The sequence below is a fragment of the Triticum aestivum genome, chromosome 6D (assembly GCF_018294505.1).
Source record: "Triticum aestivum cultivar Chinese Spring chromosome 6D, IWGSC CS RefSeq v2.1, whole genome shotgun sequence".
NCBI lineage: Eukaryota > Viridiplantae > Streptophyta > Magnoliopsida > Poales > Poaceae > Triticum > Triticum aestivum.
In genome coordinates this window covers 12,425,160-12,452,219 of record NC_057811.1, presented here as the reverse complement: position 1 = coordinate 12,452,219, position 27,060 = coordinate 12,425,160, and the positions used below count along the sequence as shown (strand labels likewise).

Sequence of the window (27,060 nt, the reverse complement as noted above, 5' to 3'; positions counted from 1 at the left end):
ATTGAGCTGGAGGAAGGACCAACAATGACCCAAATAGGAAGAGAAAGATGGGGTCATTTCATACCAACAATCGTCATCTTGGGGTGAAATCATCAGTTTCTCCTTAAGAGCATGAATACCTAGGATTTCTATTATCTTTGTCAATGATGATGACGAGGACAACAACCCATTTGATGATGCCGTCTTCACGCAAAGAATCGGGACCAACGAAGATGAGATCGGCCACCTCTTCGACAACCTTCCGCCACATGAAGACTACGTCGGGGTGCCACCTCTTCTTCTCTTTTTGATGGTGCAATATTGTGGCCAAGCCCAACTATAAAGAAAACCACATGTCAACATACTGCAACCAATGAAGCAAGCAAAAGAGATGATGATCAATGAAGCCAAGCCCGTGCATTCGCCTCCCCTCTGCCTGCCGCTATGGCGGTCGGTGGCGGGGAGGGGAATCCTGGTGCCTCTGTTCTGGTTAGTAATTCATATTAGAGTGTTTTAGGCCTTGCAGGCGAGACACTCAGACGGATAATGGCGCTTCTTCTTTGATTTTATCTTTCGGGCTCCGATTCTTCTGGAGTTCGTTCGTCTGGACGTAGTCGATGGAGTTCCGGCGTAGATTCCTCGTGTCTTCTTGGGACGACGAGGTTAGGGTTTCTCGTCATGTGGGCGGGATTTGGTGTCAGGTGTTTCAGATCTATACAAGCGTTCAACGACGACAACTACGGCTCCAGGGCATTGTTCGTTAGGGGCACGTGCACGCAGACTTTCCGGCTATCATCGACAAAGTCAACCGGCTCAATTAAGGAAGCGACGATAACGTCGCGTCGGCGGCTTGTTCCGACAGCAATAGTGTCCTTGGGTGGTCTCGGAATCTCTATGTAATATTTATTTTGTTTGAGATGCTTTGTACTCCCGGTGATTTATTACAATAAATTTGATTATATTTGCAAAAAAAAAACTAAATTTTGGGAATGGGTTAGAGATGCGCTAAGGAGTAGTTTCACAGGTTAAGAAAGAAATAGAGAAGCTAGGTGGACCAGCACAAGAGGCCCATGCCTCTAGGCCACCAACGACCCGACAAATTCAATCTTAGCATAGCGCACATGGCCTCACAGGTCGCAGCTACAAAATCTCCCCTATCCCAGCATCCCGTGCCCGCCACTCATCGCTCCCTCCTCTCATCCCCTCCTCGTCCTCCTCCATGGCCTTCTCCCCGGCCACCACCGCCACAGCCGCGCGCGCGGCGGGCGCATTCACCTCGGCCCGCGTCTCGAGCTCGCCGCCGTCGTCGCTGTCGTCGCCGTTCCTCCCGCGCGTGGCCGGCGCGATCGTCGCGAGGAGGGGACGCGGTGCCCGTGCGGCGGCCTCGCCGGTGCGCGCGCAGGCCGCCGGAGCCGCCAAGAAGAACGTGCTGGTCGTCAACACCAACAGCGGAGGCCACGCGGTCATCGGGTTCTACTTCGCCAAGGCGCTCCTCGCGGCGGGGCATGCCGTCACCGTGCTCACCGTCGGCGACGAGGGCTCCGACAAGATGAAGAAGCCGCCCTTCTCCCGCTTCTCGGTCGGACGCGCCGCTGTGTCGGAGTTTGTGATCGGAGGCTTTCCCTGCTCTGTTTCTGACGATGGGTTCTGTGCAGGAGCTGACGAGCGCCGGGGCCAAGACGGTGTGGGGTGACCCGGCGGACGTCGGCGCGGCCGTCGGTGGAGCGTCCTTCGACGTCGTGCTCGAAAACAACGGCAAGGACCTCGACGCCGTCAAGTATGCACGACAGGACAGCTTCCTCTGTTTCTTGACACGGGGACAGAGCGTGAGGTTTGATTTTTGGTTGCGCGCAGGCCGGTGGCGGACTGGGCCAAGTCGGCCGGCGTCGGCCAGTTCCTGTTCATCAGCAGCGCCGGGATTTACCTTCAAACCGACGAGCCGCCGCACGTGGAGGGGGTAATCATTCATTCCATTCCATCTCCTCTTGCTCGACCAATGTTCTTTGGTTGGTCAGAGGCTCAGAGCTGAGTAGCCGATGATCGTAATTCCATCTACGTTGGTGCTCGCAGGACGCCGTGAAGGAGAGCGCCGGGCATGTGGGCGTGGAGAAGTACATCGCGGCTGAGTTCGGCAGCTGGGCGTCGTTCCGGCCGCAGTACATGACCGGCTCCGGCAACAACAAGGACTGCGAGGAGTGGTTCTTCGACAGTAAGAAAAAATCACTGACAAATTAATTACTTTCTGAGTTCTGACATTGCATTCCTTCTTGGACTGAAATGAAATGAAATGGGCAGGAATCGTGCGGAAGCGGCCGGTGCCGATCCCGGGGTCGGGGATGCAGCTGACCAACATCTCCCACGCGAGGGACCTGGGCAGCATGCTCACGCTCGCCGTCGACAACCCCGACGCCGCCGCCGGGAAGATCTTCAACTGCGTGAGCGACCGCGGCGTGACGCTCAACGGCCTGGCCAAGATGTGCGCGGCGGCCGCGGGCGCCACCGTCGAGATCGTCAACTACGACCCGGCCGCCGCCGGCGTCGACGCCAAGAAGGCCTTCCCCTTCCGCAACATGGTAACAAGAACACCGATCGACATATAATTGTCACTACGCTCGCAATCTCCGCCATGGATTGGAGCCTGACCAAGATGGTTGCAGCATTTCTACGCGGAGCCTCGGGCGGCCAAGGAGGTGCTGGGATGGACGAGCACCACCAACCTGCCGGAGGACCTCAAGGAGCGGTTCGCCGAGTACGCGAGCAGCGGCCGGGGAGAGAAGGCCATGACCTTCGACCTCGACGACAAGATCCTCGCCGCCGTCGGGGCGGCGCCGGTCGGCGTCGCCGCCTAGGAATGTTCGTCCTTCGATGCGCCGCAGCGGGAAAACCATTTTGAAAACACAGCCGCCTGATTATCATACATACAGATGACACAGAGCACATCTAATCATGTTCGGAGAAACATTTTTCTTTTTCTTTTGGAACGTGCGAGCCTGATGCAAGTAGCTGAATCAGATATCTGATCACTTCTGCATATTTTGCTCATCGCCAATCCGTTGTGATTATTTTATACAGAAGGAAGGTTCAAACGAACGGAAAAAACAGAGGAGATATAGGCAATCACACGGCAGATATGTTATTTCGATTATGTTAGGATAGCAAACATGTCCGTGCGTTGTAATGAGAGACAAAAAAATTACTCGCTAGTCAAATGAGTAACACGGTCGCTGATCATTATTTCAAAAAAAAAAAAACACGGTCGCTGATCACGTTGCCCATATCATTCTAGGCACCATCGCTCATGATGGACGGGATGTCCACGTGATTCAATGCATTCGACGTGATAAATCCCAAAGGAATGAGCTTGCCACTGCACGACGCACTTACCGTTGTGCCGTGCAAGGGAATGTTGAAATTTTTTAAAACAAATTTCATCGACCATGACCTACTCCCAACGCCCAGGCATGGAGGTCACTACTCGTCCAATGTGGGGTTGTCTTACCTACTGCCATCACTGTCAAGGAGAGCCACTAGCCCACCAGCCCGAACTCTCATTTTTTCCTCCTCTTCCTCCCCCATTCTTCCTTCTCATTTTGCAGAACCCTTCCCCTTCTTCGCTTTTTTTTTTTTATGGAATGTAGCAGCGCTACGCTTCATTCATGTGCTATGTTTCATTCATTAAGAAGAAGAATCAGCAGAGATGAGAAAATACAAGGGGAAAATAGGGGATGAGGTGAATACAAGGCACACCAGAAAATAAAGAAACACCATGACAGCTACAAGGATGGAAACAGTCGCTGCTTGCTATGTCATATCTCGTTGACACAAGCAACACGGAGAAGGGCTCTAGCTTCCATCTTTATCTGAAGAAGCAAGGTAGGGGATTGAGCTTGGTCGTTGTCTAGTTGCCATCCGGCAACACCCCTTAAGGAGGGGGTGTTCATAGAGAATGAGGCGAACCAACATGGATCACGGTCTCACTAACTCGACATCAGATAAGAACATCAGGCTCTTCTCCAAAACTAGGTGGGAAGGTAAGACCAGTGTGCACACCTTGGCAAAGAAACACGTGAGCAAGAAAAATACTAGGAGCGAACACCACCATCCTCTCCCGCCACCACCAATTGTAGACAAAAACCTAAAACCGACCAACCGCACTACGACCCATACATCATACAAGCAATGTGTGGCCAGTGACTCCAAGAAGGCGCCTCCAAGGAGATTACGAAGTCAAGGACACCATCCTCCTCTGCTCGAGATGCTGGATCTAAGGGTTTCGCCCCGAGAACACACGAGCGGGCAAATGTGGAAGATCCATGATGATGTGTTTAAGAAGGAAACAATGCCCTAAGGAACCGCCATCGTTAGTATCGACAAGAGCAAGCACATGGCTATGACACGCAACAACACACCCCGCCACCCCTAAATGAACCACCTCGCCATAGATTCTAGTAAGCACTAGAGTTCGGTCTCCACATCCTCCACAAGCGGCCACCATGCCCGTTGCAAGCCAACCTAATGCCCTCCTCAAAACAATCGGGGTAAGGCACCCCGTGAACGAAAGGTCGCACCATGCCCAAACCTAGAGGAGTCCCCCGCCCACATCGAGGCAGACCAGATAGACAAACCTCCCATTAGTAGGCTGCGAGCAACATAAGAGGGTTGTCAATGCTCACTGCTAGCCAGAATTAAGGCCATTGTTGGCCGGGTCTATGGACTAAAACCATCCACTAACCAGCACTCGTACCACTAGAGAACGCTTCCCGCAATGTTCGATGCAGGCCCACCGCCGCCGCGATAGAGGCCCGTGGTGACAGCAAGGACCAGCACGGGGGGACCCGAGGATTGCGGCGGCGAGAGTATCCTAGGTTGCACTAGGCAAGCGACACAGGAGTCGGGGGCTCACTCCCTTCCCCTTCTTCCTCAACCTGACTATTTCTTTCTCACAATTTTTTCGCCTCCTTGCCTCATATTGACGACAGAGGTGTGTTCACTCGCAGAGCACTTTGTGTGTGTATTTGCTACCAACATATCAATTTCTTATCTTGGGCTAAAATTGTTTTTTTCTTGTACGCCCTCAGCCCAAAAGGTCCTTATTGCAGTAGAGAAAAAGAGTCCGGCTCCTGCACTTTTCCCTAGATCCACTAGAAACCCTAAACAAGATAATTTCTTCTTTAACGATAACCGATTTCTCAATCTTTTCCTTAATAGGGGGTGATATTTAAACCATTTCTCCTTAGGGAGATCAACATGAGTAGTAAAGGATTAACAAAAAGAGGCTACTATCTCAGAGTCAAGTCCATATTTAGTGCTAAACTTGTGAAAAGCATCAGTACTGATAACCCACAAGTATAGGGGATCGCAACAGTTTTCAAGGGTAGAGTATTCAACCCAAATTTATTGATTCGACACAAGGGGAGCCAAAGAATATTCTCAAGTATTAGCAGTCGGGTTGTCAATTCAACCACACCTGGATAACTTAATATCTGCAGCAAAGTATTTAGTAGCAAAGTAGCATGGAAGTAACGGTAACGGTGGCAAAAGTAACAGTAGCAGTTTTGTAGTAATTGTAACAGTGGCAACGGTAAAGTAACTAAACAAAGATCAATATGTGAAAAGCTCGTAGGCATTGGATCGGTGATGGAGAATTATGCCAGATGTGATTCCTCATGCAACAGTTATAACATAGGGTGACACAGAACTAGCTCCAGTTCATCAATGTAATGTAGGCATGTATTCCGAATATAGTCATACGTGCTTATCGAAAAGAACTTACATGACATCTTTTGTCCTACCATCCCGTGGCAGCGGGGTCCTATTGGAAACTAAGGGATATTAAGGCCTCCTTCTAATAGAGTACCGGACCAAAGCATTAACACTTAGTGAATACATGAACTCCTCAAACTACGGTCATCACCGGTAAGTATCCTGATTATTATCACTTCGGGGTTAACGGATCATAACACATAATAGGTGACTATAGACTTGCAAGATGGGATCAAGAACTCACATATATTCATGAAAACATAATAGGTTCAGATCTGGAATCATGGCACTCGGGCCCTAGTGAAAAGCATTAAGCATAGCAAAGTCATAGCAACATCAATATCAGAACATAATGGATACTAGGGATCAAACCCAAACAAAACTAACTCGGTTACATGGTAAATCTCATCCAACCCATCACCGTCCAGCAAGCCTACGATGGAATTACTCACGCACGGTGGTGAGCATCATGAAATTAGTGATGGAGGAAGGTTGATGATGACGACGGCGACGGATTCCCCTCTCCGGAGCCCCGAACGGACTCCAGATCAGCCCTCCCGAGGGAGATTAGGGCTTGGCGGCGGCTCCGTATCGTAAAACACGATGGATCCTTCTCTCTTATTTTTTTCTCCCCGAACATGAATATATAGAGTTGGAGCTGAGGTCGGTGGAGCTACAGGGGGCCCACGAGGCAGGGGGCACGCCCCCCACCCTCATGGACAGGGTGTGGCCCCCGTGGTGTTGATTCTTTCGCCAGTATTTTTTATATATTCCAAAATTATTCTCCGTGAAGTTTCAAGTCATTCCGAGAACTTTTATTTCTGCAAAAAAATAACACCATGGCAATTCTGCTGAAAACAGCGTCAGTCTGGGTTAGTACCATTCAAATCATGCAAGTTAGAGTTCAAAACCAGGGCAAAAGTGTTTGGAAAAGTAGATACGATGGAGACGTATCAACTCCCCCAAGCTTAAACCTTTGCTTGTCCTCAAGCAATTCAGTTGACAAACTCAAAGTGATAAAGAAAAACTTTTACAAACTCTGTTTGCTCTTGTTGTTGTAAATATGTAAAGCCAGGATTCAAGTTTTCAGCAAAGCTTATGAACCAACCATATTCACAATAACAATTACGTCTCATGTTTACTCATACCAATGGCATAATCAACTAGCGAGCAATAATAATAAATCTCGGATGACAACACTTTCTCAAAACAATCATAATATGATATAATAAGATGGTATCTTACTAGCCCTTTCTGAGACCGAAAACATAAATGCAGAGCACCTCTGAAGATCAAGGACTGACTAAACATTGTAGTTCATGGTAAAAGAGATCCAGTCATACTCAATATAAACTAATAATAATGCATGCAAATGACAGCGGTGCTCTCCAGCTGGTGCTTTTTAATAAGAGGGTGATGACTCAACATAAAAGTAAATAGATATGCCCTTCGCAGAGGGAAACAGAGATTTGTAGAGGTGCCAGAGCTCGGTTTTGAAATAGAGATAAATATTTTGAGCGACATACTTTCATTGTCAACATAACAACTGAGAGATCTCGATATATTCCATGCTACACACATTATAGGCGGTTCCCAAGCAGAATGGTAAAGTTTATACTCCCCCTCCACCAACAAGCATCAATCCATGGCTTGCCCGAAACAACGGGTGCCTCCAACTAACAACAGTCCTGTGGGAGTTTTGTTTGCAATAATTTTGATTTGGTTTGAGCAAGGGACTGGGCATCCCTGTGACCAGCCATTTTCTCGTGAGTGAGGAGCGGAGTCCACTCCTCTTGAGAATAACCCGCCTAGCGTGGAAGATATAGACAACCCTAGTTGATACATGAGCTATTCGAGCATACAAAACAGAATTTTATTTGAAGGTTTAGAGTTTGGAACATACAAATTTACTTGGAACGGCAGGTAGATACCGCATATAGGAAGGTATGGTGGACTCATATGGTATAACTTTGGGGTTTATGGAAGTGGATGCACAAGCAGTATTCCCGCTTAGTACAAGTGAAGGCTAGAAAAAGACTGGGAAGCGACCAACTAGAGAGCGACAACAGTCATGAACATGCATTAAAATTAATAAACATTGAGTGCAAGCATGAGTAGGATATAATCCACCATGAATATAAATATCATGGGGGCTATCTTGATTTTGTTTCAACTACATGCATGAACATGTGCCAAGTCGAGCCACTTGAATCATTCAAAGGAGGATACCACCCTATCATACCACATCACAACCATTTTAATAGCATGTTGGCACGCAAGGTAAACCATTATAAACTATTAGCTAATTAAGCATGGCATAAGCAACTATAATCTCTATTTGTCATTGCAAACATGTTTCATTCATAATAGGCTGAATCAGGAACGATGAACTAATCATATTTACAAAAACAAGAGAGGTCGAGTTCATACCAGCTTCATTCATCTCAGTCAGTCCATCATATACCATTATTATTGCCGGTCACTTGCACGACCGAACGGTGTGGATAATAATAATAGTGCACGTGCATTGGACTAAGCTGGAATTTGCAGGCATTTTAATACAAAGGAGAAGACAAAGTAACATGGGCTCTTTGTTAAATCAACAATAATGCATATAAGAGCCACTTCAACATTTTCATTATGGTCTTCTCCTCTCGACCCCCAAAAAGAAATAAAACTATTTACACGGGAAAGCTCCCAACAAGCAAAAGAAGAACGAGAAATGTTTTTGGGTTTTCTTTTAATTATTACTACTACAGGCATGAAGAGTAAACTAGCTAAAAGCTACAACTTGGTTTTCTTAAGGTTTTTAAACACACAAGAAGAAAGCGAGAAAAAGGAAAATAAACTAGCATGGATAGTACAATGGAAAAGTATGAGCACCGACAACTGGAATGAGTGTGTGAACATAAATGTAATGTCGGTGGGAAATACGTACTCCCCCAAGCTTAGGCTTTTGGCCTAAGTTGGTCTATGCCCATGGATCAAAGTTGTAGCTGGGGTCGTACTGAGATGCAGCAGCTACTGCCTCCTGAGCTGCAGCTTGGAGGCGAGCTTCCTCCGTCCTCCTCTCGTACTCGTTCGCCTCCTCCCTGGTTATAATATATCTCCCTTTTTCCTGAAAGTCAAAGAAAGCAACAGTAGGGAGAGCAACATGGACAGTGCAACGTCTGTCAAAGATTAGTCGGTATTGGAGGAGCTGTTTATTCCTCTCAACAAACTGATGACGAACCATGGCACTATAATCTAAATAAGCAGGAGGCAATTCCATATTATTTTCATGTATGGGTATCTCAAGATAATTAGCTAAACGGGTTGCTTAAATTCCACCGAACAAATCTCCACTAATACTGTTATTATGCAACCTACGTGCAACAATGGCCCCCAAGTTATAGTGTTTATCTCCTAACACAGCGCTCTTGAGAACACTAAGATCTGGAACACACATGTGACATGCCTCATCCTTACCATTTATGCATCTACCTATAAAGAGAGCAAAATAATGTATAGCAGGAAAATGAATGCTCCCAATGGTAGCTTGTGCTATTTCACTAGATTCCCCCACAGTGATACTAGCAAGAAAATCTTTAAACTCAGATTTGCGAGGTTCACTAGCACTACCCCATTGCGGGAGTTTACAAGCAGTATTAAAATCTTCTAAGTCCATGGTATAAGATTTATCATAGAGATCAAATAGGATAGTGTGAGAATTGTGTGATAATGTGAATTTAAACCTTCTCACAAAAAATCAGTTAGGTAGAGGTATTGGGGGCACTTATTTGACACGAAGCCCTCAAGTTCAGCGTTATGCACATATGCTTCAAATTCCTCCTTAATTCCTGCTTGGACCATGAGATTTTTTGATGGCCATTCACAAGGCCGCACTTGAGCTTCTCTTGGTAGTTCATAGTCCGGCTCACGTATTGCGGGCCTGGATCCTTGCTTCCTTGACGAACCACCTTGGTACATTTTCACTACTAGGGAAAACCCTAGAAGTAGTGCGGGTATTTTGCCTATCAGTAGCGCGGGACGATGCGCTACTGATAAGGCGCTACAGCTAACGTGTAGCAGTAGCGCCTGTCGGCCCACGCTACTGCTATACATGGCTAGCAGCAGCGCGCTTTAGTGCAGAGCGCTGCTGCTAATATCTGCAATGCTTTTTAACAGGAAGCGCTACTGGTAAGGCAGCGCTACTGCTAACTTTGTTCCCCTCTCTACTGCTAGTTTTATTAGTTTCTGTTTTTTTCTGCATATTTGTTTTGTATTTGAATAGGCTTTATACAATAATCTTTAGCATATCATACACATACAAATGTAACCATAGCATATACATACAAATAGTCTCATCAAATCATGTCATCATCATAATCATCATCCAACACAAAGTGGTCTGTCGTCATCATCTCGAAAATAGCGATACAAGTCTCGATTACTTGCAACTACATCGTCATCCATCTAAACAATGATATACGCGAGAAGAGCTATCATTTTGAGTGAGAGCGGAACTATGCAGTACATGAGTTCGTATCCCTCTCTCGCATTAGCGTGAACCTAAACTAACTACTGCCTGTCGCTCGGAAACCGGAAACCGGTACACCTGTGCCTGACACTCCGGCACTCGTCGTATATATACTCCTGGCGTAGCACTTCTTCGCCATGGATGATCTATGCACCTGCATCGTCACATGAGTCGATGATATGCAACATATATAGTTGAGCAACAGAAAGAGACAGATTTGGCAAAAATAGAAGCAACATATCATAAGCATAAATAACAAAGTTGATCGTACCCAAAATGCCCTAACTAGAGTGATCGTCGCTAGTCGAGGAGGACGGTTTAATTACATCACAAATAAAGTTTCGTCGTGCATAACTCAAAGTTTCGTCATACAGAAAGTATGGACTAAATGGACACATTGTCATATATCGACAATCACTCCAACATGTAGTGCCATCCATCCAAGTCAGGGAGATAGTCCCTGAGCCTAGTGAAAGGCTTCAGGTCGAGACGCTGAGCGGCTACCCGTGTTCGGACGTCTTCCCATGACATTTGTCCTTCTTCGTAGAACATCCCTGTTTTTCCGATGACCTCCTTCATGATGATTTGGGCAAGTTCGCGCTGGATGTGATAGAACTCAGCTCGAAGTCGATGATCCTCGATATCTCCTACGTTCTTTGCCCATTGCAGAATATGAGCATCGCCGGATGTAGGTGACATGCGATGGTTCTGGTGATCCCGTCTGTACTCCAGCATGTGGTGTAGGACATAGAATCCATCATTAAGGGAATCACTCGGTTGCTGGATGCAGCAGAAGTCGGTCTTATGGCCGAAGGCGGGCCTGCCGTCCCTTCTCTTCTTGTCCTTGACCTCTCCACCCCGTGCGTCATAGTAAAACATAGCACTGTCAAGAACATACTTGATGTGGGTGTAATCCTTTTTGTTAATGTTCTTCGACGAGTCCAAGTAAAGAGCGTGGGAGTATCGGGGGTAGAGGATGATGAGGACGGTGCGCCCGCCGCTGCGCAAAATAAGTACACCTCAAATTAATTAGCCTCCACCGTGCCAATGAATGATTGAAATCAAAGGAAGGATATCCGCGTGGATGACTTACAGGGGATGATAAGGCACGAGAATCGCCTCCTTGTCCTTATTGGCGAGCATGAAATTGACGATGTATTCCCACGCGTATTCACGGTGCTTTGCGCAGACTCCCAAGAAGCCCTCGTGCATGAAGTACGGGTCAGCGACACAGATATGAGGTATCTGCTCAACCCCGATGATGTAGTTCATGTGCAAGGCATAAAGGCGGACAAACATAAAATCCAGCTTCTTCACGTGAAACATGTCGAATATGTAATCGAATCGAAGGAAGAACTTCTCCGCGGGGAATGTGTCGACGTACGGCAATTGCCGCGGAACGTTAACCACGTAGAGTGGGTATCCTGGATCTTTCGAGGCGATGAGACCTTTCTCTATCCGCAGCACATCGTCATGAAGTCTCCTTAGATCGCCGAATCTGGCCCCTAGCGCTGCTTCAGGTAGGATTGGTTGACCGGGGATATGCCATTTTTCCACACCGGGGATATCTATACGGTCTTGAACCCGAGGCTACTGAGGTGGCTGGATCACAGAAGCAGCTTTTTTGCCTTTCCTCGGTCTCTTCCTAGACTTCTTTACTACCGGAAGGTCATCCATAATACGTCCAGCCTCCGGAGATGGCACTTCAGGCACCGACTCATGACGCTCAAACCCTAAGTAGGCGCCAGTAGTGACATACTGTTGAGTGCCATCGTCATCCTCATCCTCATCTATGGCGACGTCACCAGCGACTAATGGAGCCTTTTACTCACCCCCTCCGCTATCACCCAGCACGACAGCCGACGCTAATTGGGTAGGTGAGGTGTTGATGTTCATACCTAATTGCGTGCTCGTGGGTGTGCTCCCGGCCGCCTCCAGACGAAGCAGATTCTTTGGCCACAACAGGACCCACCCATTGCAACAATCACCAAGCCGCCGCGGGGTCTCATCGTCATCCCCCACTAGTACCAGAGGAGCCAAATTCTCGTGGCCCAGTTTGACACTGGCCACGGAAACCTTGAAGACGTCCGGGGGGATCGGCCGGCTACGGAACAATGGTTCCTTCGGCTCCATTATCATCGCCTTCCCCACGTCCACTTTCTGGTCGCCGATGCTGTACAATATGGTGCACGGGGTTTCATCGGCCTGCAAAGAAAAGTCTGCGACGTGAGACATCCGAAAGGCAACAAAAACGTGAGATTATACATTTATTGAAGGGGGGCGGTGTGACAGATACCGTGAGGGCGTCGAGCTCAGCCAAAGATGAAGCACCACCGAGCACGTCCGGTGCGGGAGCCGGTGTGGGAGTAGGTGCAGGAGCTGGTGCGGGAGCCGGTGCAGCTGCAGGTGCTGGTGCAACACTAGTCGAGCTACTCCCCAAGAAGTCAGCAAGGGGAAAGTCCGCTGCACCTTTTTTCTGGATTTTGCCTGCTCCAATTGAAAACGGCCGGAACCAAGGAAGTAGACATATCTACAAGCACCTGTTTTGCGGCAGCTACCGCTGTTGCGACTTTCTCAGATGATTTCTTCTCAACCGCAATCTCAACCTTCTTGTCGATGTTTTCTTCAGTTAACCTCCGTCTTTCCTTTCTCTTCTCCGTGGTCTCACGGTAGTACTTCTTCCACATGGCGCCGTCTACGACACCGTGCACGCGTCCATACGACGGTCAAGTCTCCACCGGGAGTCGTTTCAATATGTTCAACACCCGGTTGAATGGAGTGTCCCACTTGGGCCTTGCCAATGCCTCAGACGGCGAGTCGCTTTCGGCCGCAATCCTGTGCTGCTCTCTCTGCAAAAGGCACAAGGATCGTTTACAAATATGACTAACGTGCAGTCGATTTGATCAGAAACTAAAATTACCAATAGTCTCATGAACTCCGTCGTGACCGCATTCGTCTCGAAAACCTTCTTCACTGGGTCCAATGGTGCCGGGCCCTGAGGACGTCACGCTCCTGCGGGACAGTGAACTCCGCCAAGGGGTCTGGGATGCCCAGACTCGCAGCTTCCGCGTCCTCCTTGGCCCATATGGACCTCTTCCCACCGTAACCACGGCTTCCGAGGTGGTGGCACCCAATGTTCCTCTGTTGAAGCCCCTTCATGTACTTCGACTTTTTTTGGCAACTTCGGCCTCGCAAGCCGCCTTGAATATTTCAAAGTGCTCCGCCGTGATTGTCGGATTATCCTTTACAATCTTGGGGTAGGGTTCCTTTTTGTTGACGATCCGATATTTCACCCTTAATTTCCAGGCGGCCAACGCGTCGCTAAACTTGCTCATGGCGTCTTTGTTTATCTTCTTCATTGCCGGGTCCTTATCTGGATTTTATAATCCTTTTCATTCTGGCTCGGGAACAAGAATATCTGGTGCAGCTTCTTTAGGAGGGAGGGCCTCATATTATCTATCTTGTTTAGTTTCTCATTGTTGATGGTGGCGGTTGTCCGTATGATGCAGCCTATTTGATTGTCATAGCACGCGCGCGCTTCCTCGGGCGCGTTTGGCTCAAAATTGCCGTTGTCCACCTCCGTGACCACCAGTCTAGTAGTCCTGAGCTTGTTAGGAAGCCGTTGCCACTTTGCTTTCGGTTCTATACCTGCTCCGCTAGTCTCGGCGCCGTTCTCAGTCTGAGCGCCGGTCTCGATGCCGGTCTCAGTCTTAGCGTCGGTCTCAGTCTCAGTGCCGGTCTCGATGTCGGTCTCATTCTCCAATGTGACAGGTGGACCCAGCAACATCAACTCTTGATCGTCGGCTTCCCTCAAAAATTCTTCTGCCGCCAGGTAGACGTTGTCGTAGTTACCAGAACCCTGTCCTTCATCATTGCTAGCCATGTTTCCTACAATTAAATCTAGTCAATTAATTCTAGACCTAATAAAATGAATAATGACATAAAAAAGGCCTATTCTTTGCAGGAACGTTGACTCCTTCCCGGTGCAGCAAATCGTGGGCACTCGATATGTCCTAGTTTGTAAGACAAGTCATGCCGAAATTCACGGGAAATTTCGGCATGACCTTTGCTAAAAAGTGGACAAATCAAGCACCTGAAATTTGCCGGAACGGAAATGAATCAACATTCCGGCAAAACGTAGGCCACCCACGCTTCATTCCCTGGAAACAACAAAAGGCCACATGGGCACAATCGAAACACTTCAATGAAAAGATATAACATGACAACTTCAATGAAAAGATAAAATCAACAATAAAAGTCTAGGAAGTATCATCTTTAAAATAAAACAAATTCTTTTCCTAGAAAAATAGTGGTCTTTTCAAAAATCAATAACCTTTGCAAAATGACCTCACTATACACTTCTCTGCCTAGGACATAACCCAAATTCTGTTCTAGCTATTCCTCTCTCTCTCTCTACACACACATTATTTTCTCTAATGCTTCTCTGCCTAGGACAGAACCCAATTAAATTGCAAAGGAACTCCATTTCTCTAACCCTTCTCACCTAATGCTCTAAAATAATTTTTTCCTCTAGCCTAGCGAACCTAGTTAACCTAGCTTGTTAACCTAACGAACCTAATTAACCTAGCTATTTAACCTAGTTAGTTAACCTTGCTTGGTAACCTAACGAACCTAATTAACCTAGCTATTTAACCTAGTTAGTTAACCTAGCTAGTTAACCTAGTTTACCTAGATAATTAACCTAATTAAAGTAGTTAAACTAGCTAGTTCTCTGTCAAAGCCCTAACTAAATTTTTGCACTAACCTAGATAATTAACCTAATTAAACTAGTTAACCTAACTAGTTCTCTGTCAAAGCCCTAACTAAATTTTTGCACTAACCTAGATAATTAACCTAATTAAACTAGTTAACCTAGCTAGCTAGTTCTCTGTCCATTGTTTGTGCTATGCATGAGAGAGAGAGAGAGCAGGGGTGGGGGCTTACAGAGGATGGCTCCGGTCGTGGCGAGGAAGGCAGTGGTGGCGAGGGAGGCAGGGGCGTCTCCGGTGACGGCGAGGGAGGCAGTTGTGGCGAGGGAGGTAGGGCGTCGAGGGTGGCTCCGCTGGCGCTGAGGGCGGCTCCGGTGGAGTTGATGAGGCCGCGCGGCTCCGGTGGCTTCGACGGTGCACGGCTCTGGTGGCTCCGGGGGCGTTGACGTCGGCAGGAGACGGCGGCGAAGTAGGGCGACGACGAATTGGGGAGATGGTGGCGAAGTGGGGCGAGAGATTTGGGGGAGTAGTGGCCGGGGGGGAAACCGCTTTTGGGTTAAGTCAAACTTAGCGGTAGCGCGTTTCTGTAAACGCGCTATAGCTAAGTTAGCTATAGCGCTTTTCAGTAAACGCGCTACTGCTATAGCTATGTATTTTGCTTTTCTTTTCTTATTTCCTTTTCTCTTTCTATAGCAGGGGTCTAAACAAGCGCTACTGCTACGTTATCTATAGCGCCTCTGATGAACAGACGCTACTGCTATTCCTTTCTCCTTTTCCTCTTTTTCATTTATTTTTCTTTATATTTTATTTTTTTCCTTTCTCCTTTTTTTATTTCTTTCATTTTCATTTACTTTTCTATTTTTTTCATTTAATTTACTTTTCATTAGCAGTAGCGTGTTTCTCAATAAACGCACTGCTAAAATAAACTTAGCGGTAGCGCTCTTTCTAGAAGACCGCTACTACTATATGTAGCCTATCGGCTTAGTAGTGAGAATTTTAGTAGTAGCGCTTTTACAAGTACATGTGCTACTGCTACGTTTGTGTCTGCAGCGCATTTATCCTGCACGCGCTACTGCTATTTAGCAGTAGCGCCCATTTTTAACAAGCGCTGCTACTAAAGTTCTGTGTATAAGGTTTTTCCTAGTAGTGTTTCCTAAACATATTTCTTCCTCTGAAAATTTTCTGAAATTTTTAGTAACTCAAAATAAAAGTGAACCTAACTCAACAAGATTGATAGCAACTACTCACACAAGTGCATAGAGACTATATCACACATTAGAACTACTTGGGACCAAATAAATTTGACATGCAAGCTCAAGAACAGGGTCACCTAGGCAGCCAAAATTTGCAATAAATAAAGCACTAGAACAAAACTATTTGGACCACTGGAGGAGTCACATACCGAAGAACAATCCCCCAAAGCAGTTTTGTGAGTGGAGCTTTGAGCAAGGAGATCGAAAATGGCAGCAAGATGAGCTAGAACTCGTGCTTGAGCTGGTGGGTGAATTTTTCTGGAGGAAGACGAAGTGTGTGGGTGCAAGAATAAGTGGAGGGGGGCCACGTGGAGTCCACGAGGCAGGGGGTGCGCCCTGGACCCTCGTGGACAAATGGTGGGTCCCCCTGGTGTGTTCTCAGTGCTAGATAATCTTAAATATTCTAGGAAAAACAATATTTCAATTTCAGGGCATTTGGAGAACTTTTATTTTCGGGGTATTTTTTTATTGCAAGGATAATTCAGAAAACACACAGAAAATATTATTTTTTCTTTATTTATTCTAAATAACAGAAAGTAAAAGGAGGGTACAGAGAGTTGTGCTTTCTAACTTCATCCATCTAATGCTCATCAAAAGGAATCCACTAACAAGGTTGATCAAGTCTTGTTAACAAACTCATTCCGAATCGCATGAAACCGGAGAATTTTTGAATAGCACTAGGTTACCCGAACGGGGATATGCATATCCCCAACAATAAGAATATCATATTTGTTCTTGATAGTAGAAAAAGGAAATTCAAGACCTCCAATAATAATTGTTGGGATTTTTCCAATAGAATTGATACTGTGGACTTGAGGTTGTTTCCTCGGAAAGTGTACTGTATGCTCATTACCATTAACATGAAAAGTGGCATTGCCTTTGTTGCAATCAATAAAAGCCCCTACAGTATTCAAAAAGGGTCTACCAAGAATAATAGACATACTATCGTCCTAGGGAATATCAAGAATAACAAAGTCCGTTAAAATAGTAACGTTTGCAACCACAACAGGCACATCCTCACAAATACCGACGGGTATAGCAGTTGATTTATCGGCCATTTGCAAAGATATTTCAGTAGGTGTCAACTTATTCAAATCAAGTCTACGATATAAGCAGTTTTAACATAGTTTCTTTTAATGGAGAATGGTATAGTTGGTACTCCTGGATCTCCAAATTTCTTTGGCATTCCACCCTTAAAAGTATAATTAGAAAGCATGGTGGAAATTTCAGCTTCCGGTATCTTTCTTTTATTTGTGACAATATCTTTCATATACTTAGCATAAGGATTCATTTTAAGCATATCAGTCAACCGCATACGTAAAAAGATAGGTCTAATCATTTCAGCAAAGCTCTCAAAATCCTCATCATCCTTTTTCTTGGATGGTTTAGGAGGAAAAGGCATGGGTTTCTGAACCCATGGTTCTCTTTCTTTACCGTGCTTCCTAGCAACAAAGTCTATCTTATCATAACGTTGATTCCTTGATTGTGGGTAATCAAGATCAACAGCAGGTTCAATCTCTACATCATTGTCATTACTAGGTTGAGCATCAACATGAACATCATTATTAATGTTATCACTAGGTTCATGTTCATTACCAGATTGTATTTCAGCATCAGAAATAGAAATATCATTGGGATTCTCAGGTGTGTCCATAGAAGGTTCACTAGAAGCATGCAAAGTCCTATCATTTTTCTTTTTCTTCCTCTTAGAAGGACTAGGTGTATCAACATTAGTTCTCTGAGAATCTTGCTCAATTCTCTTAGGGTGGCCCTCAGGATACAAAGGTTCCTGAGTCATTTTACCCTCTCTAGTCATAACTCTAACAGCATTATCATTTTTCTTATTATTTAATTCATTGAGCAAATCATTTTGAGCTTTAAGCACTTGTTCTACTTGAGTGGTAACCATAGAAGCATGTTTACTAATGAGTTTAAGTTCACCTTTAACTCTAGACATATAATCACTCAAGTGTTCAATCATATAAGCATTGCGTTTCAATTGTTTACCAACATAAGCATTGAAGTTTTCTTGTTTAACAATAAAATTATCAAACTCATCTAAGCATTGGCTAGCAGACTTATAACGAGGAATATCACCTTCATCAAATCTATAGAGAGAATTTACCTTCACTACCTGTGTCGGGTTATCAAGACCATGTATTTCTTCAATAGGTAGTAAATTCTTAACATCTTCAGCTTTAATACCCTTTTATTTCATAGATTTCTTTGCCTCTTGCATATCTTCAGGACTGAGAAATAGAATACCCCTTTTCTTCGGAGTTCGCTTAGGAGTTGGTTCAGGAAGTGTCCAATTATTTTCATTAGTCAACATATTATCCAATAGCAATTCAGCTTGATCAATTGTTCTTTCCCTGAAAACACAACCAACACAACTATCCAGGTGGTCTCTGGAAGCATCGGTTAGTCCATTATAAAAGATATCAAGTATTTCATTTTTCCTGAGAGGATGATCGGGCAAAGCATTAAGTAATTGGAGAAGCCTCCCCCAAGCTTGTGGGAGACTCTCTTCTTCAATTTGCACAAAATTATATATTTCCCTTAGGGTAGCTTGTTTCTTATGAGCGGGGAAATATTTAGCAGAGAAGTAATAAATCATATCCTGGGGACTACGCACACAACCAGGATCAAGAGAATTAAACCATGTTTTAGCATCACCCTTTAAAGAGAACGGAAATAATTTAAGGATATACTAGTAACGAGTTTTCTCATCATTAGTGAATAGGGTAGCTATATCATTTGGTTTAGTAAGATGTGCCACAACAGTTTCAGATTCATAGCCATAGAAAGGAACAGATTCAACCAAAGTAATTATCTCAGGATCGACAGAGAAATCATAATCCTTATCGGAAATACAGATAGGTGAACTAGCAAAAGCAGGGTCATATTTCATTCTAGCATTCAAAGATTTTTCTTTAAGCTTAGCTAATAATTTCTTAAGATCATATCTATCATTGCAAGTAAGAAAGTCTCTAGCAGTTTCCTCATCCATAACATAACCCTCAGGCACAATAGGCAATTCATATCTAGGGGGAGAATCTTCATCATCACTTTCATCAGTATTATCAGTTTCAATAATTTCATTCTCTCTAGCCCTAGCAAGTTGTTCATCAAGAAATTCACCTAATGGCATATTAGTATCAAGCATAGAAGTAGTTTCATCATAAGTATCATGCAAACCAGAAGTGGCATCATCAATAACATGCGACATATAAGAATTAATAGCAGAAGGAGGTTTAGGTGTCGCAAGTTTACTCAAAACAGAAGGCGAATCAAGTGCAGAGCTAGATGGCAGTTCCTTACCTCCCCTCGTAGTTGAGGGAAAAATCTTAGTTCTTTCGTCTTTCAAGTTCCTCATAGTGATCAACAAATATAAATCCCAAGTGACTCAAAGAAAAGAGCTATGCTCCCCGGCAAAAGCGCCAGAAAATAGTCTTGATAACCCACAAGTATACGGGATCGCAACAGTTTTCGAGGGTAGAGTATTCAACCCAAATTTATTGATTCGACACAAGGGGAGCCAAAGAATATTCTCAAGTATTAGCAGTTGAGTTGTCAATTCAACCACACCTGGATAACTTAATATCTGCAGCAAAGTATTTAGTAGCAAAGTAGTATGGAAGTAACGGTAACGGTGGCAAAAGTAATAGTAGCAGTTTTATAGTAATTGTAATAGTGGCAATGATAAAGTAACTAAGCAAAGATCAATATGTGACAGCCTGGTTTTTGCCCTCTTTCCTTTGCCTGATTTTCAGTTGGTTTGAATTTGAAAATTGGAGTTTTGAATCTTTTCATATGGACTTAAACACTTGGGTACCCCTTGGCTTTCACCCAATTGTCCCATTTTCCTCCCTAACCATCATTCCCACTTTGGTTCACCTTAAAATAATAATTGGAATATTTTTCTTAAATGAAAAATATTCATTTCCCTCTCTTAAACCCTAGCTAGCTCAATGTGCTCCAAAGCAACCCCAATTTTTCTTGCCCAAAAAAATCTGAGAAAATTCACAAATATTCTTTGAACCCTAGGGCACCTTCCTGAGCAAAAATATTGCATAACTTTTTGGAATATTTTTGCTACAGAAAATATTTTCTGTTCTGGACAGAAATGGTGGTTTCTACAGCAACTACCATTTTACTTGCTCCACTGTGGCTGGTTTTTCTTGTGCATCATCACCTTAGTAGATGATTGCTAACCTCCAAAGCCCAGCCCTCAACTCCCAGCCGTTTGACCACAGTAAGTTCTCAAAGTTACTGATTAGAAACTTACTAGGCAGTTGAAATCTATCCTACTGCGTCTGGGTCCAAACAGAAGCGTGGTAATCTCCAAAACTACCACGAACAACAAGCCAGACATGAAATTGGACTTAGGTCGGCCTGAGGGCAGAGTTCACGCGGTGACCACGCGTGTACATGATGCCACCCTGCGTGTCGACGCCCTCTGCGTCGCGCCCGAGCCTCTGTTGCGCGCGTGCTCGCTTCCCCGACTGCCTAGCCTTGCCATACTTCGCCACAATCTTCGTCCAAGCTCTCTTAACTCCCTCCTGGAGCTCACCGACACCGGAGCTCACCGCAGCGAGCACGAGCGCGGTCCGGCCAACGTAATAGTGCGGTGCGCACTGTGCTCGTCGTCACCCCAGTGCCCCTGTGCTCGTCCCCGTTCGTCCACAGTCCCCGCGTGAGCTGCGTCGCCTTCTCCCCCTCTCGCTGACGTCGTTCGTCGTCGGGCGCCGTGTCCAGGTATCCACCGGTGGAGCCCGAACCCCTCACGACGCTCGGCTATAAATGGAGCCCTCCCCAGCTCCTCGAGCACCATCCACACCTCCCACACACCCCACAATCTCGTAGGTAGCCGTAGCCCGGCCGGGCAGGCCGCGGGCCGCCGTCCCCGAGCTCGAGCTCGCTGGTGATCCCCTCGGGTCATCTCAGTAGCTCCAGCCCCTCCCAGGCCTGGGCAACCCTTCCTGGGCCTCCGCCGCTCTCCGGTGGTGCTGTTCCACCTGGTTGGAGCCCCTGGAGTCGCCTCTGTTCGCCGTCGTCTTCGTCTCCGGCGACCTCCGCTCTCTGCCTCTGCTAGAGAGGTTGATTCCGACGCCGTCCGACCACCCCTAGCTACTCTACGGGTACGGGCAGGTGCGCCTCCGTCTCCTCTCTCGATCCCTCCCTCTCGTTTTGGCCAAGAAGCCCTCGTCGCCGGCGTGTGCTCTGGCGAAGCCGCGCCATTCCCTGTTTCCTTCCCCCTCTCCCGCTCACCTGACTAGCAGGGCCCGCTAGTCAGCCACTCAGTACGCGCGCGAAGCGGTACGAGTGGTGGCGCCCCGAGGCTTTACGCCTTCAACGTCACCCCCCAGTCTATTTTTAATTAAATTCAAATTTCATATTTTTTCAGAGAGCTTCAAACAGCCAAAACTCTTAAACCATAAGTCCAAATGAATTGATTCTTTTTGCATTGTGTTATTTGTAAAGAAATCTAGCAGCTCAGCAAAAATGGGATTTTTCCCTCCTGTCTAGATTTTCTGGTGAATTTCAGAAGGGTTCTTGATGTTTTCTTTTTGTGTTTATAATTATTTTTCAGAGGGTGAGGCTTGTCTTGAGGATCACCAGGAGGCTTGTCTTGAGGATCACCAGGAGGCTTGTGAGCCTCATCTGCACTAAGGCAAGCGACAACAACATTTTCATGGTGCCATTACAATATTTGTGATTTTCCTACTTGAATGAATGATTTAAACCATGCATTTAAATTACTATTATGTTATTTATATTCTGTTAGTTGGTTGTTTAAGTTTAAAGCTAACTAAGTTGATAAAGAGACTAGAATTAACTTTTGTTATGAAAGAGTAATATAGTTGTGGATATAAGTAATTATATGGAGTTATTTTTCTTGCATGAGAAAATGATAAATTTGCTAGAAAAGATTCTATTTAAATTAAGGTTTAATCCTAACCAGAGGAGTGTCATGAGTTGTTGATGTTTATGCTTAGTGTGGAGATAGTTGACTCAGTCATTCCCGTTGAGATGTGTTGCATATGTTAGTGTTGCATTGCATGGCATACTATGACACCGCTTATTTTCACTTTAAGTTGAACCTGATAATAACTCAACTTGAATATATCGTTGGTCGGGTCATGGTGCCACTGAATCAAGTTTTTCCCAGTGCAACCACATTTGCCTTTATGGGAAGGCCTTTATTCGGTCCGTTGTCATGCCTCTGGTCGGTGCCTCCAACGAGGGAAGGTTATGGGCGTGCGATACCCTGGCCCGGTAAGCAGATATAACCTTGTGTGCCCGTTGTTGAGATTTTTGGTATCGTGTCCGCGTGTGGGACAGTTTATGTTTTGGCCACGACGGTGGTCGTTGTCTTTGGTAGACACCGGGCCACCAAGGACTAGCCCAGTGGGGAGTGAGTCGGAGTGGCCGGGAGAGTGTCATGGCAATGGAGGGGTTTCGTCGGAATGCCGTTGGTCCACCCGAATGGGAGTGTGAGGCCATGGGTTCCGTGGTGTGGGTACAGTGCGCTACCTCTGCAGAGTGTATTGATCTATCGATAGCCGAGTCCACGGTTACGGACACGCTCGAAAGTAGGTCACACCATGGGTCAACGTTTAATAAATCTTGCACACTAAGTTATGAACTCTGCACTGTTGATGATGGCGGGAAGGTCATCTTGTTGTTTAAGACCCAGTGTTAGTCGTGGTTGTGATTGCCGGAAGGATCACCGTTTTAGACCAAATATTGGTCGTGGTTGTGGTCGCCAGAAAGATCACGAGATATTCCTAGTTAAGACTTTGAGGTTGGTACGTTTGTGATCCATGAGCGATCACCGTGGTAAGTCAGTCCGAAAGGTTTTTCCTCACAAGAGCATGATCACAGCATGTTGGTTATATTGTTGCATTATTAATAATTGGTTAATTATCATGATATTGTATGTCATTATGTTTATGCCTGTTGTGAGCTTGCAAGTACATTCAATGTACTGACCTGGCGTGTCATGCCAGATTTCAGGAAAGTCTCATTGGAAAGGAGTGTTGTCCAAGTCTAGATCGTGTCCATGTCGGTGTCCCTGTGCTATGGAGTTCCGCTACAACGTTGTTCCGCTGCCGCGTAGTTGTTATGATCGAGGCCCCTTTATGTTCACCAAATAATGTACATATTGTTCAGACGCACCGTGTGTACCGCTTGGCCTCACTACCTGTTGTAATCTAAACTTTGATCCGCTAGCAACAATAAAGCGATTGTTTTCTGTACCAAGATGTTGTGTGTTGCCAGAAGACATGGTCTCTGGGCTGGCAATGCATGGTAAACCGGTTTCTCTGAGCCGGGGTGCCACAACGCTTGGTATCAGAGCCGCGCTGACTCTAGGCCACGCTAGACTACGATGTGTTAACTGGATGTTAGATATGAGTTTAAGTTGAGTGCCGGTAGCATTGGTAGCTGGTTGTTGCATTGCATGCACTTGTTTTATTTTTATGCTAACCTACTAATGTTTGTGAGTGTAGATGGCTCTGGTGTCGTATCCGTGCCAGTTGCAGCTGATGTCGTTCACGTCGCCGCATCTCCTTCGTAATGTGTGCCGTCGGCTGTACCCCCTCGGTGACGATCCAGTCTATCGTGTGTACCGGGAGCGTCTAGCTGACTCAGTGTATGAGTATCACGCAGTGGTTACTCTGCGCACCAGTTCTGATTCCAACACTTACACTCGTACCTCTCGGAGTGGTTACACTTCTACCGCTTCTCAGGCTGTCCAGTTTGCTGCATTCGAGGTCCTTGTCGAACTTCGCTACAACAAGGTCCAGATGCAGAACCACCCAGGTTTCTACTACTATCCTTCTCTGCACGACAATGGTCCTGTCCGTTTCCCTATCATTGATCTGGAGTCTGATAGTGTTGCTAGCCACCTTGCTCGTTATATCACCGCTAGCTATCTTATGATCCACGAGCTGGTCGAGAGCTGACTCGCGCACGTACTGCTTTAGCCTCTGCTTTAGTCTCTACTAGGTCTGCCACTGCTCCATCCTCCCTGGGATTTACTCCTTATATTCCAGCCAGTTCTAGCTCCCATGTTTCACCGGTTACTCCTCCGAGTAGCTCAGACACCGTGACCGTGAATCCTCTCAGTGCCCCTGCTGAGTGGGTTTCACTTCTCACTACTCCTGTAGCCCCGATGCTTCACCCTACATCGGCCCCTGAGGAAGAGCCCTTGAGGCAGCGTCGTCGTGTTACCTTTAACCCGGAGGTCTCAGTTAACCTCGTCATTTCAGGATCCGAGTCCGCTTTAGGAGAGGACCCCGCAACACCAGCAGAGAAGTAGAGCTTCTGAGTATTCGGAGTCCTCAGCATGGTGTACGAGTGTAGTCGTACGAGTCATGAGGTTCCATTTCATGTATGAGGGTAGTTAAACCTGCCATGTTGTTTATCTTTCATATATGAGTCTATGTATAATTATGTTGGAACTCTATTTGATTCGCCATATTCTCTTCGTCATTTCGGTTTTTCTCGGACTTTTGTTGCTGGCTTTTCCCCAATTCATTTTGAATGTTTCTCATCTCGGTTGCGTTGTCTTGGAAAAAATGATCGCGAGGGTACTCCTGTTCGTCGTTCCGCACGACAGGCAGGACACTCCCCCGAGCCGTACGTTCCACCACCGCCTCCACTGCCAAATCCGCCCTCCACCGAGAAAATTCTGGGTATGTTTGAGGAAAGGCAGAATAATGATCTGATTGAAATTTTAAGAAGTGTGCAAGCTATGGTTGGACAGAATGGAAATCAGAACGGTCATCACTCCAAACTGCCAGATTTTCAGAGGACCAAGCCTCCCAGTTTCAGTCAGGTCATTGACCCCTTGGATGCGGACGATTGGTTGCGAACCATTGAGAGGAAACTTGAGATTGCTCATACTGAAGAAGATGATAAAGTTCCATTTGCAACTCATTATCTTGAAGGCACTGCTGCCATATGGTGGGAAAATATAAAAGCCATGTGGCCTGCTGAGGAAGAAATCACCTGGTCAAAATTCAAGGATAAGTTCCAGAAATATCATATCCCTACTGGAATTATGAAGACTAAGCAGCGTGAGTTTCTCGCGCTCCTCCAAGGAAATCAGTCTGTGGGTGAATATTTGCAAAAATTCAATCATCTGTCATGTTACTCCCTTTATGACGTGGCCACTGAAGAAAGGAAGATTGACAGATTTCTTGGTGGATTAAACCCGCAACTCCGGTGTACCCTCAGTATGTTTGATTTCCCAGATTTCCAAACTCTGGTGAACAAGGCTTTCATTGCTGAAAGGGAGCACAAGCTTGTATCGGATAATAGGCCTGCTAGCAACGACCACAAGCGCAAGTTTGAGCCAAAGAAGGATGGGCAACCCGTGCAAAAGGCTCGTACCTGGCAGCAGACTCATGTGGAATACAAGCCCAATTGGCAACAGAATGTTAACAAGACCACCACCCAAGTCAAGAATGTCGTGACCAATCCAGTGCACGAGGAGCGCCAGCGCAACAATTCCTGCTTCAGTTGTGGGCAAACCGGACATTATGCCAGGCAGTGTCCCAAGAACAGCAAGGCGAATGCTCTATTCAGGCCACAAGTCAACTTTATGGAATCATGCCCGAACCAGCAAAACATCACTGGGCACGTTCATCACCTCTCCACCGGTGAAGCCCAAGAGAACCCCGAAGTCGTCATTGGTATGTTTTCTGTTAATAACATACCTGCAGTAATTTTATTTGACCCTGGGGCTTCCTAATATTTTATTTCTCGGAGTTTTGTTGCCCAAAACAAATTTCCTTGTTCGCTTTTGGGCAAGAATATGCTGGTACAAACCCGGGGATCCTTAATCAAGAGCAATCTGGTCTGCCATAATCTGGAAATCAATATCAACGGAGTCTGTTTTCCAACTTCTTTGATAATTATTGAGTCTGCTAAGCCGGATGTTATCTTGGGTATGAATTGGCTGACTCAATATCAAGTATGCAAAAATTGCGCGACCCGAGAAGTCACTTTGACCTGTCAGAAGGGGCAGACTACCAAATTCTATGCTCGCAGAAGCATACCCAAGAAAGAAATGGTCTTCACCGCTGTGGCTGAATTGGAATTATTTCTTGTGGTCAGTGAATTTCCTGATGTATTTCCAGAAGAGCTGTCGGGCATGCCACCAGATCGAGAGCTTGAGTTCGCAATAGATCTTGTGCCCGGAACCGCACCGTTATACAAGAAGTATTACCGGATGCCCTCATCAGAATTAGTGGAGCTAAAGAAACAGCTTGATGAAATGCTACAGAAAGGATATATCCGTCCCAGCTCTTCACCATGGGGATCACCTTCTATCTTCGTGGACAAAAAGGATGGCAGCCTCCGCATGTGTGTGGATTATCGTCAGCTGAATGATGTCACCATCAAAAACAAATATCCGCTGCCAAGGATTGATGACTTGTTTAATCAGCTCAGTGGGGCCAAGGTATTCTCCAAGATTGATTTACGGACAGGATATCATCAGCTCAAGATTAAAAAGGAAGATATTCCTAAGACCGCATTTACCACTCGATACGGTCTTTATGAATATATAGTTATGTCCTTTGGTCTCACCAACGCCCCTGCCTTCTTCATGCATATGATGAACAAAGTATTCATGGACTTCCTCGATAAATTCGTGGTAGTCTTCATCGATGACATACTTATTTACTCAAGAAGTGAAGAAGATCACAAAGAATACCTCCGAGCAGTGTTATAATGACTCTGCGACCACCAGCTATATGCCAAATTCAGTAAATGCGAATTTCAGCTCAAGCAAGTTGGATTTCTTGGACATGTGCTATCCGCC

The 27,060-nt window shown here is 45.9% G+C and overlaps 1 protein-coding gene across 1 annotated transcript; it reads left to right on the top strand.

Moving 5' to 3' along the window:
• The first annotated feature begins 1,133 nt into the window (after positions 1-1,133).
• On the top strand, positions 1,134-3,069 carry LOC123143070 (chloroplast stem-loop binding protein of 41 kDa a, chloroplastic). Its single transcript, XM_044561850.1, has 6 exons — positions 1,134-1,558; positions 1,635-1,756; positions 1,834-1,936; positions 2,050-2,188; positions 2,275-2,552; positions 2,637-3,069. Exons 1-6 carry the CDS (start codon positions 1,199-1,201, stop codon positions 2,826-2,828), a joined length of 1,194 nt encoding a protein of 397 aa, XP_044417785.1. The 5' UTR covers positions 1,134-1,198; the 3' UTR covers positions 2,829-3,069.
• Positions 3,070-27,060: the final 23,991 nt, after the last annotated feature.